Source organism: Crocodylus porosus, unplaced genomic scaffold (assembly GCF_001723895.1).
Source record: "Crocodylus porosus isolate Cpor-Errol unplaced genomic scaffold, CroPor_comp1, whole genome shotgun sequence".
Lineage (NCBI taxonomy): Eukaryota > Metazoa > Chordata > Crocodylia > Crocodylidae > Crocodylus > Crocodylus porosus.
This window is the reverse complement of record NW_017728947.1, coordinates 54,195,772-54,215,736: the sequence shown is the minus strand read 5'-3', so window position 1 is coordinate 54,215,736 and position 19,965 is coordinate 54,195,772. Positions and strand designations below refer to the sequence as shown.

Below are 19,965 nucleotides of genomic sequence, written 5' to 3'. Positions count from 1 at the left end.
CTAGCCATTGAAAGGGATTGTATTGAGGGGGCCCTCTAATTCTTGAGGTGCTGTCTGCAAGGGTTAATCCTTCAATGAATGCCCTTCTGTCTGTGGGAGGTTGGATGTGGCTCCTCCCTGTTGGGGAGGAGTTGCAGGGTCAGGAGAAGTTAGTGACGAGGGGGAGCTCTCATTCTATCGGGGACAGAGCAAACTGCTTCTGCAGTGTCTCCTGTCACCCAAGAAACAAAACCTTCATGAGTCTTAGAGTCAGTTTTTCTATGTGGTAGTGGACTTGGCTGGTGTTTGCTGGCCAAGCAGCTTGGGAGGCCTAAGATTTTCATGTTTAAATTTAAGGTAGAAAACCACAAAATGTAAAGCAAAATGGTAACCCTGAAAGATTCACCGTATTGAAGCCATGGCAAAATGGTTCCATGCTTCCCCAAATGAACTGTCTCTTCTTTTGTTTCCTTTCTGCTCTAAATTCTGCCTTTCCCCTCTTCCTTCTCTTCAGAACACCGACAGCTTCACAGTAAGTCAGAATGAAGTCTTTGCCTTCAACTCGCCCTTTCTCCATTTTCCATCATTTTTTGCCATTTGTTAAAATCCCAGCAGAAGGAAGAATACTCTCACTTTTCCCACCTTTGTCCCTCGGGAGCAGGAAACATGTTCAGTGGCTTGTGCAGAACTAGATGTTCTTTCCCAGCCTGTGTTGTGGATCATATCTCAGGAGCACAAGAGAAACGTTCATTGGTTCAGATCCACAGCTGGTGTAAAATCTGTGTAGCTCTGCTAAAATCTACAGAGGTAATTTTTAATTTGGACCCACAGAGGAGCAGGGCCTGAGTGCTGAATCTCCCTGCTCAGTAACTATTTAGCTCCTGTAGCAAACTGGGTTTAATGCTTCTCAAACAGGAGGTCAGGATTTCAGGCTTTTACTCGGTCTCAATGGCTTCATTTCGCATCACTTCACTTCACTTTGGCTTTCTGACCCTAGTCGCTTCGTGTGCTCTCATTCATGTGGTGATCTTCAAAGTGAGAGCGCTGCTTACCATTTTGGTTGGTGTTGTGTCTTCCTCAGACTACCGTGGCAAACTGCATCTCTGTGAACCATGACTACATCTTCTGTGGTTGTGCTGATGGCACGGTGCGGATTTTTAACCCTTTGAACCTTCACTTTATAACTACGCTGCCGAAACCACATTTCTTGGGGACAGACATTGCCAGCATCACTGAAGCCAGGTAATGTAAATAGGGTGGAAGGAAACAAAGGAAGCTTGGGTGGGTTAGAGATGGGGCTGCAATAATGAATTAAATGGGCTTACCTTTGCCTTGGCACCCCTGAGTTCTTACCCTGTAACACAGCTTCATTGACAAAAGATGCAGCGACTTTCATGGGATATTGCTTTTGTGAACCCAATCTCTTGCCCTTCTGCATGTTCTTTCTTCCTTCCTTCCATCTTGTGCCTTCTGTCCTCCTTTTAATTTTTTGCCCTTTCCTTTGTCACCCATCTCCTTCCCACCCCATTTCACACTTAGGTTGTTTCTACAGAGGCACTGAATTTTTCCTAAGTGTTTCAATAAGGTTGAACAGGGCAAAAACTTCTTGTGAGGGCTGAGTAAACAGTTTGAACAATTTACTGTTTATCTATTGCCCAAAGGCTAAATTGGGAGCAGGATGGTAACCCAGGGATGGAGCTGGGAATATCGCTTCGACTTTGAAGAGGTTACCTACTCTGGTAGTACTTGATCACGAAAGCCAATCACTTGCTCTTTAAAAGTGCTCTTAACTAGTCCCAAGTCTTTCATTCTTCCCAGGCAGAGGCAATCATGGGACTCCCAAGCATGCATTTGTAGGGCTGATTCCAATCCTAACTGTGTTGTTTTAAAGGAAACTGGAAAACACAGAAGTTCTTATTATACCAGTGCATACCATAGTTTCTTTGTGGAATGCCTGTCTCCAGCATTACGGCCCACAGCTGCATTCATTACTTGGCTTTCAATAAAAGAGGTCCTGTGCTTTTCTTCCCCAGCCCTCCAGTGTTTCTCCCATAGTTTGCACTTGCAAAATTAGGGTGCAGACTTACAAACCTTCAATTATTGTATATTCCCTTTGGCCCTTGTCCCCAGATTCTTCACCTAATCCTTCTATTTGCTGAGCTAGATGATATAATACTATGGCTGCAACTACCTAGGTAGGCTGATGTAAGCTCTATTCTCCCTCTTAAATCAAGAGAACCTATTCTAGTTTCCTAGGGACTATAATGGGAAAGACCCAGTAGTAATAATGTCTGCAGGAGTTGGATTCACCATGTCAATAAGGACAGTTTCACAGTTCATGTGCTTGTTTTTCTTGAGGGTGGCAGCAGGGGCAGCCTCTGTAAATAAATTACAGATAAATTTTATATGTACATTGGCACCTGCCTGTCTAGAGTGCTCCAAGCAGCATCAGTCTGATCTGCTGGGGTGAAGAATTCATATATTAGTTGGAGTGAATTGTTTCTTTGTCCATGGTGGTAGTGAATTCCTTTAATGTAATGTGAGTGACTGCTCACATTCTCTCCCTTGGCTTTTGGGATGAGAGAAGTTCCTGCGGTTAGTGATATCTGTTAGCGAAAGAGAACATTTTTGCTTGCATCTTGGAGTGTGGTGAGGGAGAGGGAGGCACAGTTCCTGAGGTAATAGAGTAAATCCCCTTATTTGGGGCCATTATTTGAGAATGATTTTTCTTTACTCAGCCGTGCCATTTTCCCTTTTATAAAGATGAGCATAAGCATGATTTCTAGCTTGTGTTTGAAGAAAATAAGTCACAAAAAGGTGAAGAAACTTGCCTACAGTTGCCCAGCAAGTTAGTGGCAGAGAGAGCAATAAAAACCAGAATTTCTGAATCCTAGTCAGCTGCACTTTACTACATGAGTTGTTCCATTTAAATCACCCCTGGCCTCTGCTTGCTAAGGTGGCCACTGCATGAATCTCCCTGGCCTCTGCATGCTAAGGTGGCCAGAACATGACTCATAATCTTCCTGCAGGGTTTTGGAGTTGAACCTAATTTGAACCTTTGCTTGGAGTTTTGCAGCATTCATAACACTTTTAAAGGACATTTTTCTTAGTTTTTGACCAGGAGACCTGAACAATGAGCAGATCTCTCTCCTCAAAATTTCCAGCCCAATTTTGCAGAGCTCAGTGTCTTTTGTAAATTACCAAACCTCTGTCCTCTCTGAGTATCTCTCTTTGTAAGTTCACGCTAGCTCAAATGCAAAAGGAAAGCATAAGGGAAGAATGGGTAGATTGCCAAGGAAGCATGTGAGGAAGTAGCAAGAACCTGCAGGGACAAAATCAGGAAGGCAAAGATGAAAAACAAACTGCATCTCACAAAGGAGGGTGAGATCAACAAGGATAAGAAGAGGAGGTTCTAGACGTATGTTGACCTCAAAAGAAGGACCAGGGAAACTATGGGCCCTCTGTTAACAAGCCAGGGTGAATTCTTTAAAGAAGATGCAAAGAAAGTGGAGCTACTCGACAGCTACTTTGCCTCAGTCTTCACAAAATAATTAAGGCGCAGTCAGATACCTAATAAGGATTATCTGGATAAGGAAGGGGACAAGATTATGGAGGAGATAACAAAATGGATGGTCAGAGAACTTTTGTTGTGTCTGACTTCAAGTTAGTAGGGCTGAAAGAGCTTCATCCCAGGGTCCTGAAGGAACTAGTAGAGGAGATCTTAGAGTCCTTAGCAATGATCTTCACGAAGTCATGAGAGATGGGTCAAGTACCAGAAAACTGGAAAAAGGCCAATGTAGTGCTTCTCTCTCTTGGTCTTTTTTTTTTAAAAAAAAAAAAAAAAAAAAGGGGATTGATTAGCTTCACCTCAGTACCTGGGAAGTTACTGGAGCATATTCTAAGGATGGCCATTTGCAAAATCTGCAATTAAAATTATATCACTGCACTCCCCACTCGTCCAATGCTCACAGCAACTGTCTTGTTGCAATGAAATGCCATGGTATGGCCCTTTGCTGGGAAACTCCCTAGCAAGTGGCTATATAGTAGCATTTTGTTGCAAATCATGTTTTTTTGTGAAAATCACTTAAATTCATGATTTTTCACAAAAAATATGAAATTGCAATTTAAACCAGGCCCTACTCATAGTGTATCTGAACTTCAACAAGGCTTTAGACAAGGTCTCACATGACCTTCTCATAAATAAATTGGAGAAATGTAGGCTAAATAAAACTACTATAAGGTGGAATAGATAACTGGCTCAATAGCTGCAAGCTATTAATGCGTTGATGGGTTGATGTCAGAACAGCAAGGGGTCTTGAATAGAGTCACAGGGATCTGTCCTGGGCTCACTGATGTTCAACGTGTTTATTAATGATTTGGATGTTGGCATAGAAAGCTTCTTGAGCAAATTTGTAGCTGACGTGAAACTGGGAAGGATTGCAAACTTGGAGGATGCGAACACAATTCAGAAAGATCTTGACAAATTGGAAAGTTGGGCTAGAGCTAACAGGATGAAGTTCAATGCGGACAAATGCAAGGTGCTACACAATGGGAGAACTAATCAAAACAAATATAAAACGGGTAATATCTGACTGGCTGGCAGCATTTTGGAAAAGGACTTGGGAGTCTTGGTAGATCAGACTATACGAGTCTGCAGCACGATGCAGCCGCACAAAAGGTGAATGCAGTTTTGGGCTGCATCAGTAGGAGCGTTAGTTACAAGACATGGCCTCATCTGGAGTACTATGTGCAGTTCTGCACTCAATATCTTAAAAAGAGCATAGAGAAGATAGAGAGGGTTCAGAGGCAGGCAACAAACATGATCAAGGGCTTGGAAGGCAAATCATAAGGGGAGGCTGAAGGAACTAAGCATATTCAGCTTGCTTGCAGAAAAGGTGCTAAGAGGGGACATGCCAGCAGTCTTCAAATACTTGAAGGACTACCATAAAGAGGGAAAGCACCTTTTTTTCTCTTGCTGCAGAGAGGAAGACGTGGACTAATGGCTTGACGCTGTAGCAAAGTAAGTTTAGATTGGATATCTGGAAAAATCTATCGACTGTTGAACAGTGACACAGTAGAATAGTCTGCTTAGGGAAGTTGTGGATTCTCCATCACTGGAGGTGTTCAAGAAGAGATTGGACAGCGATTGTCAGGGGTGATCTAGGCATACTGTGGGTATTTCCCGTGCTTCTGGGCTTTGCTGGTTGCCCCCTTCTGCCCTTTCTGTTGCATGTCAGGGTGTTTTTAAGCCTTTCCAGAAGCGTTGGGTGTTGGCTGCAGCTAAAGCTGAGGGTTTTAACTGGGGTGTGCCAATGAATCTGCTGGGACCAAAGCCAGAGGCTCCTGGCTAGGGGGGGTCTTGTCCTTCCACTTTTGGTCAGACTGATGGCCATATTTGGGATTAAGAAAGAATTTACCCCATGGCCAGATTGGTATGAACTGTGGTGGGGAGGGGGGTTGCTTTCTCTGTAATGGTGGATGTAGCCCTCTACCTGGGATCCCTTGAGCATATATTGACAATATTTCTTAGAAGCAGGACATTGACTGCTGTGGTTCTGCTGCAGGTTAAGGTGTTTGGTCTGTGTTGTCAGGGTTGATGGTAGTCTTGTGTAGAGTTTAGATTATGGTTGGTATGGGATGGTTTGGATAGGGATGATCCTGCCTGAAGCAGGGGAAAGGACTAGATGACTTCTGGAGGTTCATTCCAGCCCCACTTCTCTATGGTTCTGTGAACTCTTAATATGGTTATTTTGCTTCTACAAAGGTGGCAATCATCCAGTCCATCATGCTCCTGGAGAGGCCAGGAATTAGGTGGCAGTAGCAGTGCTGCAGTCACTTACTTCATATGGGTATGGAGTCCTGTTGGGGATTTCTTTCTGCACAGGCAGGATGAGCATCAGTGGTGTTAAGCCCTCTAGTTCCTGGTAGGGGTCAACACTGCCACTGTTTGCCCCTCCACCAGAAATGAGTCTGGATGCAGCCTGGAGGGCCAAACCAGTTTGATGTCCTTGTTCTACCACACGGCTCTGGAATTTATTTTCTATGCTGGTGTGAAGCACCAGGACTTCTCTGTCTGGGTTTTAATTTAATTTAATTTCAGCTTTTAGTTTTCCTGTGGGTAGCTGAGAGACTAGAGCAGAAGTAGGCATTTTGTTGCTTGTGCTGCCGCATTTCACTCCCACCTGTTTGTGTCAGAGATGTAAGGAGACAAAAATATTATTCTCTGCTTTCCTCGTTTCCTTGTGTTTGGACAGGGAATGACTAGGGTTCCAAAGATTTGAAGACCCTCTTGTTCTGGCTGTTTCCAGAACGTTAGTGAGGCTCTGCTAAGCCAGGGATGAACTAGGTGCAGAATGTGCAGACTGAAAAGAAGAAAACCAAATCTTGGGACCAGTTCTGCTGGCCCCTTTTCATCCAAGAAATCTCAGGCCCCTTTTGGTAGGCAGATATACTGTTCAAGCAGGTCACGTCTCCATCTTGCTTGCTTTAACCCTACACGAATGTATGGTTCTGGCTAATCCCAACCTCTAGTCTTTCAGAGGATAAGAGGTCCAGTTTTTCCTGTTTGCTCCTTGGTCTGGCTTTTCTCCAGTGTTGCACTCAGTAACCAGAATATGGTCCTATTTTTGCACAGCCGTCTCTTCTCTGGCATGACTGATGCCAAGTATCCAGACACGATTGCCCTGACTTTTGACCCCACCAACCAGTGGCTATCATGTGTATATAATGACCACAGCCTATACGTGTGGGATGTCAAGGACCCGAAGAAAGTTGGCAAGGTTTATTCTGCTTTGTATCACTCTTCCTGCGTGTGGAGCATTGAGGTAATGGTGGGCCACGAGTGGTTTTCTAGTACATGTGGTGGGTTGGGGGATGCAGGTGAGGAAAGTAGCTGAGAAACTTTCTTAATTAAATGCAAATGCTGGTTACAGAGAGGATCAACCCAAATCACTTCTTGTGGTTTTTCTGGTTCTGCTGTAACTCAGTGGAATTGGGAGCTATTGTTTGGATGTGCAGTTGTGACTGGCTCTGCTCTTTGGGTGAAAAGCATTATTGAAAAATAACGTACCATTAAAAGGCAATTTCCACCTCCCAGAAATTCAGGAAAAAGTCAGTGTTTGTTGAAACTGGTACATGTGTACCTTTTTAAGTATTAAATGTTTGAGAAGTCATTGGTGGCCTTTAAACACAAAATGACTCCTAAAATGTGTTCAGTTCAGTCTAGCTGTGCTTGATGTATAACTTTTTGAACATATGATCTAAGGGTAAATGTATGAAACATGATCAGATTTTAACTCAGATCTCACTTAACCTGTTTACCAGGTCTGTATGCATTTCCCAGCAAGGCTTCCAGTACATAAATTTAGCGTACGCTCTCTCTCTCTCTGAGAGACATGGCAGGAAGTAAGAATTTGTGTGGAGTTTCAACATTCACAGGTCATCTCAGAAAAGGGAGACTTGATAATGAGAGAAGGAAGAAAACTAGGGTCTTTATCACCTTTCTAACCTGTCCTGGAACATGACTCTTCAGTGGTATGTAAGGCTTCAAAGGACTGGGTGCTGACAGATATGAGTTACAGCAGGGAGCTGCATGGCACTTCCCAGGAAGTACCACAAATTACAGTGATCCCCCTGATCCAGCAGATGTTGCCTGTTGGGTTGTGGGAGGGAGGAAGTTGGCAGATTGAGTTTGTACCTCTGCCATAGCCCTGCCCCTGCTCCCCATGAGCTGTAGTGCTGTCTTTAGGATGGGATGGGGGAAGGAGTTCGGTTTTGGGTTTGCCCCACCTGCACTGGAGGTGGGGTGGATTAGAGCCCTCAATTCCCCAACCCACCGGGGGGTGGGGGGTGCTCCAATCAACCTGCCTTCACCGCCTCCAAAGCAGGCTGGGCAAACCCCAGACCAAACTCCCTCCTCTTCTTTCCCCACCCACTTTTCTGAACACAGCACTGGGATGCTTTAGCTCAGTCCTGTTCCTGGCAGGGACGGACAGAAGTTAATGAAGGTGCTCTGCTTTGGAGTACCTTCGTCTGAACCCTCATGTAAGGAAAGTTCATTTGTCATGCAATTGGGCATTTATAAAGCTTCCTGCAACTGTGCACTTTTGTCAGGGCATGGCTGTAGAGTGCTTTCAGGGGCTGATTGCACGACAGAACATCACTTCTGTCAGTGCCCTGTCTGGCAACAGCCCAGTGCCTCCCTCTATTGCGCTCTTTTAGAGATGAGGGATATCAGCTCTCTCCTTTCTCATTGCTGTGGAAGAAAGCAAGGGGGCTTACTGTTCTAGCCAGGGAACTCCACTCAGTATTGGTTTGTGAAAGGAACACAAATCGGTGATTGGCCAGCCAGTGAGAATAGAATTCTGGAGTAAGATCATTCCTTTCTGTCTTGTTAACTTGTCGGAAGCTGAGGCAGCAGCCATCTGCATTTGAGTTTGAAACTTACTGTCATAAAAACAAACCACAGTGACATCTCACTTTGGGGTTGTTCTTTATGTACTTCTAGGTGTATCCCGAGGTGAAGGACAACAATCAGTCCTACCTTCCCCCAAGTTCCTTTATCACCTGTTCATCTGACAACACCATTCGTTTGTGGAACACGGAGAGTTCCAACATTCATGGCTCAGCTCTGCATCGGAACATCCTCAGCAGCGTAAGAACCCCAGGCTGCCAAGACAGCTCATTTCTTGGCCTTTGGCTCATGTACAGCAATGTCAGAGTTAAGGCCCAAAGGTCATCCGAGGGAAGTTTTACAGACCTGAAGAAGGTTGTGTAGGGGCAGATCAAGTGTAAACAAAAATCTGAATATTTTGTAAATGTCTTAAAACTTGTTATTCTGAACCAGATAAATCACCTTGTCTCATCCTGTCCAGAGTGGTTTATGCCAGCTGTTTCAGAAGATGGTATAACTGTTTGTCTTGTTCCTCCCAATCCTGCAATTCATGTAATTATTTCTTTATCAGGATTGGTGGAAGAATGCTCCATGACTGATAGAGACTGGGGGCAGGGATGGGAAGAGAGTTCTAAATCCACACCATCTGATTCCTATTTCCTTCTATCTATAGTGATGTTAAATGGAAAGAAGCGCAGTACAGTGACTGGTTCCAGCTAATTGCTTCTGTTGCTGTTATGTGACCCACTCTCTAGATCCATTTCTGAGTAAACTGCACTTGGCAAAAGAAGCTACTTTGCCAGAGAGATTTATGGCGATTTACGCCTATTTGCACTGACCTTCAAGAATGCTTCATGTAGTTCTCACTGCATCCTTATTTTAGTATTTTGTAGCCTGGAGGCTTCTCTGAGGGGAGAAACAGAAGTTGTTAAATTAAATGACATCAGCTATGCTAGGGTGTGTTCTGTGATTTCCTTCATTAGGTGTAATGCATGTCACCCTTGTTCCAACTCTTCATGCTGTGGGACAGTGGGTGACATGTTCTCCTGGGGCTTGAGATGCCCAATCCTGTATGCCTTGGGAATTCCCTAGCAGGTTTGAACCCCTTAGGTTTCTAGAGCACCTGCCTTACTTAGATATGCTCCAAGGAATCTTTGGGCATGTCTGTGTAAGGGAGAAAGTTGAGGTTTCCTTGCTTATGGAGATACACCTGAGATCTCCCGAGCACATGTCCTTAAGTGAGAAAAGCCTAGGGGTTCCCCATTTATGGAGCCACAGCACAAGATCTCCCTGCTTAAGGAGATGCACTTGGGAGATGTTGGGGTTGCATCTTGGTAAGTGGGGAATTCTGGGCTTTCCCCACTTAGAGAGACACACTGGGGAGATCCCAGGGTGCATCACCAGAAGTGGGGACATGCCAGGCTTTCCATGCTTAAACAGACATCCTGGAGAGATCCCAGGGTATGTCTTTGTAAGTAGGGAACCCTGGCTTTCCCTCTCTACAGAAAAGTGCCCTGATATTCCCGGAGACATGTCTCTGTAAGCTGGGAAACTATGCAGGTGCTCCAGGGGCCTGAGGGGCACAAACCTGTGTAGGGCTTCCTGGAGCTTGCAAGATTTAGGCTCCACAAGCCTCTAGAGGAAATACCAGGGTGGTTGGGGAGCGTGAGCAGCTCCAGGCTGCTTGTGTTCTCCCATCGCAAGAAAACAGATGTCTGTCACAAAAAAGTAGCACAATCTATTACCATTTATGTCACAGCCACAAACTTTGGGCATTTATGGTGCAATAAAGGGTATGGATGTCTGTCTGTTTGCTTTGCTTTTATGCTGCCATAAAGTATTTTATGGCTGCACAGAGGTGAGGAAAGGCGATGTGAGGAAAGTCTTTTCCATTCTTAGTGGCACAGAATAAGGTGCACTCTGGCTCTTTTAAAGAAGATGGACACTGATGTTCTAACTTCCATTATATTTCCCCCCTCCCCCCCAAGCACTGGATTGGCTATCAGTTCAGATCCCTACTGAGCTTGACTGCCAATTCTTCACTTCAGTACTTCCTTGGTCTTTTCTCTTTTAAGGACCTGATGAAAATCATCTATGTAGACGACAACACTCAGTACCTGCTTGACACTGATTACAACTCTGGTGGGAGTGCAGATAAAGCTGACACGCAGGTTACAGACACAAAAGTGGGGATTCGCACTGTGTGTGTGAGCCCCAGTGGAGAACATTTGGCCTCAGGGGACAGGATTGGCACTCTCAGGTAACCCTAGGGCTTCTAGGGTGGGATGATTGTGGGACAGGGGTGAACATAGAGAAGACTGTCTTCCTTTTTCCACTCTATATTTCCATGTGGACACTGAAATCTTTTGTCTTATTTCAGAATTTATGAGTTGCAGTCCCTTAGGGAAATGCTGAAGGTAGAAGCTCATGATTCTGAGATCCTCTGCCTGGAGTACTCCAAACCTGACACAGGTAAGAAACAGAAGGGTTTTATTCCCACTGCTTGCTTATGTGGCCTGCATGATGTATTGTCGTGTGCCTGAGGTAGAGCAACTCTTTTTCTGGCTGTTATGTGTAACAAATTTCTAGTGGGCAGCTGCTGCTTTAGCTCTGAGAGCAGAGGCTTTTGTAGCACTGCAGGAGAAGGCTCTGAGTTTTTGAAAAGGCTTCCATCTCTTGCTACTATATGGACGTGGGGAGTTTAGATCACTGTTTTGTATCTTCTATTGCAAGTTGAAACCTGGGGGATGTTCCTTTGTATGCACCTGTTTTACTTGTACTAAACTTATTAGGAAGGGTGTCTACTGTGCAACTTGAAGATGCTTAATATTATGATCAAAGAAGCAAATTGCTTTTCACTAAAGGTTTTGCTTCTCTTGTAAAATCTCTGGCAGGATTTAAGCTCTTGGCATCAGCCAGTCGGGACAGACTGATCCATGTTTTGGATGCTGGGAAGGACTATAGATTGCAGCAGACTCTGGATGAGCATTCCTCTTCCATCACAGCTGTGAAGTTTGCAGGTTGGAGAGCCCGTATAATTTTATTTATGCTGATATAAGCAAAATCTGCCAGGCATCAAGAATACTGTTGCTGCCATATTGTGGCTATGAAGTTTGGTAGAATTATTTAACCTTGTAATTCCTGATTTATGTGAGGTTACAGTTTAACTTTCTTCTTTCTCCTCATTTATAGCTACAGTCATACTAGCAAGCAAGGCTTGTCTTATCTTTTCCGCCTGTGGGAATTGAAATCCCTTCATATTTCTTTGGGCTAACTTAACTAATCATTTCCCCACTCCCCTGCTTTTTAACCCATATGAAATAGCTACACCCATCCATTGTTATTATAGCTGAGGGAGATTGGAACTTGACTTTGGAAAAAGTATCCAGTTTGGTATTTTTGGCCTACGGTATGGGGTAGACACTCCATTCTCCATCCCCAGCCTGCACCAAGAGGGAGGGCTGTAGTATCCAGAGAGCAAAAGCTATGCTCAGAGGAATTGCAGAATTTTTAAATGTCTACTTGCTGTCCAGGGGCCTGATGGTTTATTGAGTTCCCTTTGGAATTCTCTGTGGCTGAGCCCCCTGAACTAGTAAAAAAGACTATTCTTTCTTGAGGACAGAAAGGGCTTCTGGTGTTGTATGCACCAGCCTACACTACTGACTCCCTACAGCATAGTCAGGCATGGCTAGTTGGAGCTGTAGACGGAGGAATGAGGACAATGTAATAAACAACGGTTCCACTGTTCCTGTTGTGTTTACTTGTTGGACCCATTTCTTTTTCTTTGTTCCAGCTAATGACGGGAAGGTGAGGATGATCAGCTGTGGGGCGGACAAGAGTATCTATTTTCGCACTGCACAGAAGGTAACCTTTTGTTACTGCTGTCATCCTTTTCTGTAACGTCTCCTAAAGGGAGCTGGTCTGAGGCAGTGTTGCAGTAGAGGTGGCATAGGAGCTGGTTGCTGTTTCAGTTGCAGTTTATTCCAGTGTGTGACTTGGTGTAGGAAGTTATAGTGGGTGCTTAATTTGATGGTGGGAGCAATTTACAGCTGCTTTCAGGTACAGCCTCTCAGCAGAAATCAGGGCAGGGAATGATTGAGGACTCCATTCTTTCCCTTAGGGGGTCACTGTAAGGAATGTCATGAGAGGACCAGCTGTGGAGAGGTGTTTATTGCATCTCCAGGAGTCACTGTAGGGAGTGGTTGGCTCGTGTTGACTACATCTGTAGAGAGGTAGGGGGACTTGAGCATGTTTAGTGACTTGACTTTCTTTAATTTTTTATCCTCTTTGCTTAGACAGGGAATGGGGTTCAGTTTACTCGGAGCCACCATATTGTTAGAAAGACTACTTTGTATGACATGGATGTCGACCCCAGCTTGAAGTATGCTGCTATTGGCTGTCAAGACCGTAACATCCGGTAGGTTTGTTTTGTTGCCTTATTCTTGCACTTCAAAAAACAGTTAGCAGAGAATATTTTCCCCTACGAGTCATTTAGTGTAGTTTTTCTTAGAATTTGAATTCCTAAAGTGTCATCTTCAGGTCCCAGCGAGCCTGAGTTCTCTTCTTCTCCCCAGTAGTGAAAAACCATGTATATTTCAAGATGACTTTGAGTCTCTTAGCCTGTGGTTGAGGTTCATGCAGGGGAGAGGCTCTCCTGGTTGAGTAAGTGACTGTGCTTTCCTATGGCACGCATTCTTTTCCCTGAAGTAGCTTTTACCATCACAGGAGTGTCAGACAAAATAATGTGTGTTTCTGTGAAATCTGTTGAATTGGGGGAATCCAAAGCTGGGGTTAACTGTTGCTGTCCTTTAGCAACAGATGTCAACTGGAGTTGACACACTGCTTCTATTTTGAAATTTCTTCCAGTCTTTAATTTTTCTATTTACACTTGCTGCCCCCAGTGAAAAAGATACTTTTTCCAGTCCTACAGTGGTACCCTTTATTGTATGCTGATGAGTTTCTAGGAGGTGACTTGTTTTATACCCTGCTCCAACAGAAGTTCTGCCTCCCAGCTTCCCTTCATCTCCTGTAACAGCACTCCTCAGAGATGGTCTTTCAGTAGTCTTAGTTGTGTGGAATTTGCTAAGCGTCATTCCTGATGCATCGCCAGTGGCTATCATTCAGTGCCAAAAAGCTAATTCTTTTCTGCCTGCTCCATCAGTTTCCTGAAACCAAACATACTGTTTGCCTAGTCAGTTTGAGACTTAAGTCAGAGTTTTAATTCAGATAATCTATTTTGTATTGTAATTTTGGGGCCAGCATGCTAGTTTCCAAGTTATACATTTAACCACTTGAATGATTTGAGCTATATGAATTATGGCCAGTATAGTTTCTTGGAATGGCTGTTGGCTCTATAGCCCCCCACTCGGTTGTGTGTGGGGGTGGCCTGCCATGGAGAGAAGAGAGGGAAGGGATCTTGTGAGAAGTAGTGGAGAATGATGCATGGGTGTAATGAGTTGTTTCTTGTGTTCCCCTCAGGATTTTCAATATAAGCAGTGGGAAGCAGAAGAAGTTGTACAAGGGATCTCAAGGTGAAGATGGCACCCTCATTAAAGTAAGACCTCCAAGAATTCAAACATAACCTTTTTTATTTTTTCCCTGTTCCTTTATCCTTTTCATCACTCTTCTGAGCTAAATCCAGTACCCTGGAATTATGTATGGGTCTAGAGTATTGTGATATGTAAACCTTTTCCCCCTGAAGTGCTAATAAGGGACATATGTGCCATTTTTTCTTTTACTGAATTTGTTTGACTTTTAGTACATATTAAAAAGTTCCCAAGTAAGACTCTTGGGACCTAAATCATAATTAAAAACAAAACAAAACACCATATTTACTTGAGTATAAATGACCCTGAATATAAAATGATGCCCTAATAATTAGATTCTATACCTAGAAAGTCTTAAAAATTTGTTATAATTTTGTTATAATTTTCCAGGTATAAAATCTGAGTATTGTAGGGTTGTTTTGAATCCCCACCCCCATTGCTAAAGCAGGGAAAGCAGTGGCTGGGAGGGAAGGGGAGTCAGGTGCTCCCCATGCCCTCAGCCTCTGTCCTTCCCCTAACTCCCCCCTAGTCTCTGCCTCTTTTTCCCAAACTCCCTCCAAGTCTCTGCAGTCCTTACTATCAGATGCTGTTCAGGCTGAGAGCACTGCAGTGGAAGAAGTTCAACCCTTGCTTGGCCTTGCAGCAGTGTTAACATTGGGAGAAGCAGCAGAAAGCGTTTCCTTGTGCCCCATGCCATATTCAACTTGCGCTGGAGCCAAGCTGTGCCTGACAGTAAGGGGGTGGGCTGGTGGGCAGAGGCTATGGAGAAGAAATAGCGAGGAGAGAGGGCCAAGAAGGCTGCTCTGGCTCTGACTGACCCTGACCTGGGCTCAGGCCCAGAGCCAGAGATACACAGCCTCCTGCTTCTCTCTCCACTTTGTATGTGAATATAAGACAAGGGGCTTTTTCCATGCTGGGGGGGACGGGGGTCAGACTTTGTTTTATATTTGACTAAGTACATGTACAAAAAAAGTACTCAGCTGGCAGCTGTTTCTCACCACAGATGCCTAAAACAATTAGTTAAAGATGAAATCAGAATCCAAACCAACCCTCCCTTTGCTTTCTTATACATACTAGCCTTCAAGTCCCAGCAAAAGCCTTGAAAAACACACTTGGGCTAACTGACATCAAAACATAGACTAAGTGAATACATACTGCATTGTGCTTCAAACTGTGTGTTGTACCAAACTTTCTTTTGAGCCAGTGTGGCAGTTGCTGGAACTGAACCGATACTTGCTAGCAGAGTTTGGTCTCTTATGTGCTACTTGCAAGAACCAGTCACTTCTCCCTATTAGCTGTAGAGGCACTTTCCAGGAGGACCTTGCCGTGTAGAAGGCTGTTGCGTACTCCTGCCTTGATGTGGTTCTTTTCCCTGCAGGTTCTCAGATGCTGATGAGAAGCTTGTATGTGATCCCTCCATCCCTTAGGCTCTGTTTAGGAAGAGCTTGTTCCAGCCCTCTTGGTTATTTGTGTTAAGATTACATGTTGGAGCTGTCAGTGGTCAAAGTTAATGAGGAATTTACGAAGCCCTTGAAATGCTAGGGTGTTGCCCAGAGAGTGATCTTCACACAAATGACATGCAGAAATGGCGATGAAATCAAGGCAGGCTCTCACAGGAATGCCTTGCTCTTCTGAGGGACTTGCAGTACTAATGCAAGCTCTGGGTTCAGATGTGCCTCTGTCCTCGGATACTGCACCACTTCATTCTGTACTCCTGGAAGACATGGGTGGTTTGGGGATGGACATGTAAGAACACAGCTAAATTATGATATCACTCTTATGACTTAGTACACTTGAAGTCTTGTTCCCAAAGACGAAAGGCAAGTTGACTTCAACAAACAAATCTGTTAAGTTAATTTACTGCAGCAAAGCCTCAGGCCATTTTCCCTTTTCTGTCAAACATGTGTCTCCTGTATGTTTTCGTTGATGGTTTTTTCTTTTTCTCTTTCTTTTTTTTTTTTTTAATGATTATTTCTACTGGGGGAGGTAAACTCTCATTTGATTTAATGAAAATAAATGCATTGTTTAAAAAAGAAGAGTTGCCCTTTCTGCTTTTGCATAAACCGAGCTACATGGTTTGGTTTTTTCTTTTTTGCAAACTTGATAGTTTTCCCTTTTCCCACAGCATTTATAAACTAGGGCACTGAACATGAAAAATTGCTGCTGTACCTTTTAACTGAACACCTGACTTGATCAGTAATATCTCTGTGGCCTCAAACTGTAAAATGTTGCTGATGGGAGGTGGTTGGGTTTTTTTTAATATTGTGTGTATTTGCTTTGCTGACATGGAGAGAACCCTGTGATACAGAACACTAATATTGTGCAGCTCATAATTTTTCCATTTTTTTCCTTTACATATTTAGGCTAACTATTTAACGTGGTGATCTCTTTTGATGCTTCAGTATAAACTTATTTGGAGCCTGGCACTCTGAGGTTAAACATTTTTATATAGCATATAATTGGGACTTAAAAATGCTGCAATAAACTGAAATAACTGCTATTAAAAGCACAAACTCTACTAATCCAGACCCCTTTTATTTTTGAATTTCCGAAGTTCTGCAAAACACAGATATAGTAAGAGCTCCAATACAGAATTTGCAGAAATATTAACAAAGCAAATTTTAGAATTACAAGAGTAAGCATGTTAACAACTTCTTTGAGTATTTATTGCATTGCTGTTTGAGCAGACTAGTTTCCATGCTTGAAGGCTCAGGTTTTGGAGATGTTTTGTATAGGTTTACTAGCTATGACTATCCTGGGGTTGGTGTGGCATAAACTGTTAAAAAAAAATGAGCTCTGTTTATTATGGGAGGGAGGAGGAAAAAGGGGAATTTGATCAGAGCATTACAGCAAATTCACATCGGTGGTGGAATCTTTAAAGATAATCAATTTCTTTTTCGGATTTGGTTGGAAAAGCTGTGGGTTACCTGGTATTTTGAGAATAAGACTGGAGATAGCTCTGCGAAGGGTTTTAATGGGTGAGTTGGTGGTTAGGTGTTTGTCCTGGGATGCTGGCAAGGGACACATGCGAGTCACTCAGTAGTTTTGCTGCTGATCATGACTAGTTTCTATGAAGATGAATGGTGGTTTTTGCTGTGTCTAAGTGTGTCATCCTTACTGAGTGGCATTTGTGCTGGCAAAAGGCAGGGTAGATTTGCAACTTTATAGACTAAATCAGAGATGTATAGTATAAGGTTTCTTAAGCAGAGGGCTTACTTCACCAGGTGTTATGAAAGGACTGCAGGAAGCTGTGATTAGAATAGAAAGGGTAGAAAAGGGGGAGAAAAAAAGAGAGGGTGCTGGCTAAAGAAGCAAGATGGCTAGGAGTCAGAGTCAATAGACTGAAGGGACCTGTAAAACCATCAAGTCTGGTCCCCTGCCATAGACAGGAGGTTAAAGAGCTCAAACTAGCTCAACGACGTACTTAGTTAGCCTCCTCTTGAACACCTCCAACGATGGCAACTGCACCACCAATGCCAAGAGTGTGTTCCAGGTTCTAGTTACCTGGAGAAGTAGGTCTTCCTTGTGTCCAGCCTAAATCTTCCCTCTATTAGTTTGTGACCATTGGTCCTCGTCCTCCAAAGGGGTACCTTCCTGAAGAGTTGCTCCCCCAGGTCCTGGTGTTCTCCCCTGACATATTTGTAGGTAGCTATCAAGTCACTTTGCAGCTCTCTTACCCAAACTGAAGAAGCCCAGCTCCCTGAGTTTCTCCTCATAGGGCCTATTCTCCAGGCCCCTAACCATGTGGGTGGCCCTTCTCTGCATCCTCTCGAGTTTTATCTGCATCCTTTTTGAAGTGTGGTGCCCAAAACTGGGCACCGTACTCCAGTTGCGGCCTCACCAATGCTGAGTAGAGAGAGAGAAGCACCTCTTTGGATCTGTTGACAACATATTAGCTGATGCACGCCTGAATTCTGTTTGTCCTGCCGGTGACTTCCTCACACTGTTGGCTCATATTCATCTTCTGGTCGATTGTGACCCCCAGGTCCTGTTCAGATGCTGTGCCAGCCAGTGGGCTACTGCCTATCCTATAGTTGTGGTGAAGGTTCTTCCTACCCAGATGAAGGACTCGGCACTTTTCCCTGTTGAACCTCATCTGATTCCAGTCAGCCCATAGAACCAGTCTGTCAAGGTCGTCCTGGATCTTTACCCTGTCCTATGGTGTGCCCACAGCTCGGTATCATCTGCAAACTTAATCGTAGAGCGTTCCACCCCCTCATCCAAGTCATTAATAAATAGGTTAAAAAACACGGGTCCAAGCACCAACCCAGGGGACACCACTGGAGACAGTTCTCCAGGATGAGGCCATTCCATCAATTTACATCTCTCTGGGACCAGCCTTAAAGCCAGTTTTCCATCCACCTCACTGTAGGCTGGTCCAGGCCAGTACCCTCCAGTTTGATTGAGAGAATTTCATGGGAGACTGAATCAAAGGCCTTACTGAAATCTAGTAAAACTTGGTCGTAAAAGGACACCAGGTTTGTTAGGCATGATCTACCCTCCACAAAGCCAGGCTGCTTGTTTCTTAATTCTGTCAGTTACAAGGTTGCGATTGATGGCCTCTTTAATAATTTTTTCAAAAGTTTTTCCAAGGACTGAAGTCAAACTGACCAGTCTGTAGTTGCAGGGTCATCCCTCCTCTCTTTTTGAAAATGGGCATCAGGTTGACCTTCTTCCAGTCATCTGGGAACACCCCATGACTTTTTGAATATTTTTGCCAAGAGCCCTGTTATGAGTTCAGCCAGTTCTTTCAGGACTCTTGGATGTAGGTCATCTGTCCTGGTGGACTTGAAAACGTCCATTTGTTCTAAGAGGAACCTCACCTGTCTGGGACTGATTTCATGTTTTCTGTAGGCTTCCCCGTGTTCTCTGGGCCTCTGCATGGGTTCACAGCTCCTGTTAACTTTCTGAAATACCAATGTGAAGTATTTATTAAGAAGCTCTGCCTTTTTGTGGTGATCAACTGTGGCCTGTCCCTCTGTATTCGGTAGGGGTCCCACAGTGGAGCTTGATTTTTTTTTAATTTTTTTCCTTGCTCCCCTTGTACCTGTAGGAGGACTTTTTGTTTTCCTTTATTTCGGATGGCAGCTTGATCTCTATGCCCGTCTTGGCTTTTCTGTTATCTTATACCTGCAGACTCAGGTTATATAGTGAACTCTTCTCTAGTGGCTGAGCTGTTTTTTCCATTGATTATATGCATCTTTTTTCTTCAAAAGTTCTCTAATGTCCCTGTTGAGCCAAACCAGGTCTCTTGGCTCCTTTCCCACTCTTTGATTTTATGGGAATGGCCTCTTTTTGAGCAGTGAGAATTGCTCTCTTGAAGAGGCACCATTGCTCCTGAACTCTCAAATTGTCCAGTCGCTGATTGCAGAAGGCCTTTCTAACTAACCTCCTGAGTTTGTCAAAGTCCGCCCTTCTGAAAACTAGGACTTCTGTTTTACTAATTGGGATCCTAGCCTTCCAGTGGATCGTGAACCTAATCAGATCGTGATCACTGTCCCCCAGAGTACCTTCAATCTTCAGGTCCTCTACCATGTCCTCCCCTTTGGTAAGCACTGATTCTAGAGTGGCTGTACCTCAGTTGGTTCTTTGGCAACCTGTGACAGGAACAGGTCATCAATAGTTGCTAAGACATTGGCTGACTTGCTGGAGCCAGCTGAATGGTCCTCCCAACAGATGTTAGGGTAGTCGACCCATCAGGTCTTTAGTTCTGGTTGCCTCAGTCAATTCCCTGGAGAATGCCTGAAAAACAAAGCAGTCAACTCACTGAGGAACAAAAGGGTTATTAAAAACTAATCCAGGTAATAGGATACCTGGATTAATACTCCCACCAGGGGAGACGCCTTGTTGGACCTAACGCTGGCCACAGAAGACGACCTGGTGAGGGGGCTGCAGGTGCTCGACCACCTGGGCGACAGAGATCATCACCTGCTGGAATTCACCATCCAGTGCAAGGTGGCAAAGGCCTGCAGCAAGGCAGCAGCCCTAGATTTCAGGAGGGCGGACTTCAATGAACTAAGGAGAATAGTCAGGGAAGCACTGAGGTCC

General features: G+C 44.2%; 1 protein-coding gene across 2 annotated transcripts in view; it reads left to right on the top strand.

Moving 5' to 3' along the window:
- MAPKBP1 (mitogen-activated protein kinase binding protein 1) overlaps nt 1-19,965 on the top strand; it is a 130,863-nt gene that overhangs the window by 84,129 nt on the left and 26,769 nt on the right. Inside the window, exons 9-18 of one of the 2 annotated variants that reach the window (XM_019551467.1) lie at nt 494-511; nt 1,061-1,221; nt 6,614-6,803; nt 8,486-8,632; nt 10,447-10,631; nt 10,752-10,843; nt 11,266-11,391; nt 12,165-12,235; nt 12,667-12,788; nt 13,850-13,925. In XM_019551467.1, the coding sequence (XP_019407012.1) occupies nt 494-511; nt 1,061-1,221; nt 6,614-6,803; nt 8,486-8,632; nt 10,447-10,631; nt 10,752-10,843; nt 11,266-11,391; nt 12,165-12,235; nt 12,667-12,788; nt 13,850-13,925 (1,188 nt within the window). The remainder of the gene's footprint in view (nt 1-493; nt 512-1,060; nt 1,222-6,613; nt 6,804-8,485; nt 8,633-10,446; nt 10,632-10,751; nt 10,844-11,265; nt 11,392-12,164; nt 12,236-12,666; nt 12,789-13,849; nt 13,926-19,965) is intronic. The other variant, XM_019551469.1, reaches the window with a different exon arrangement.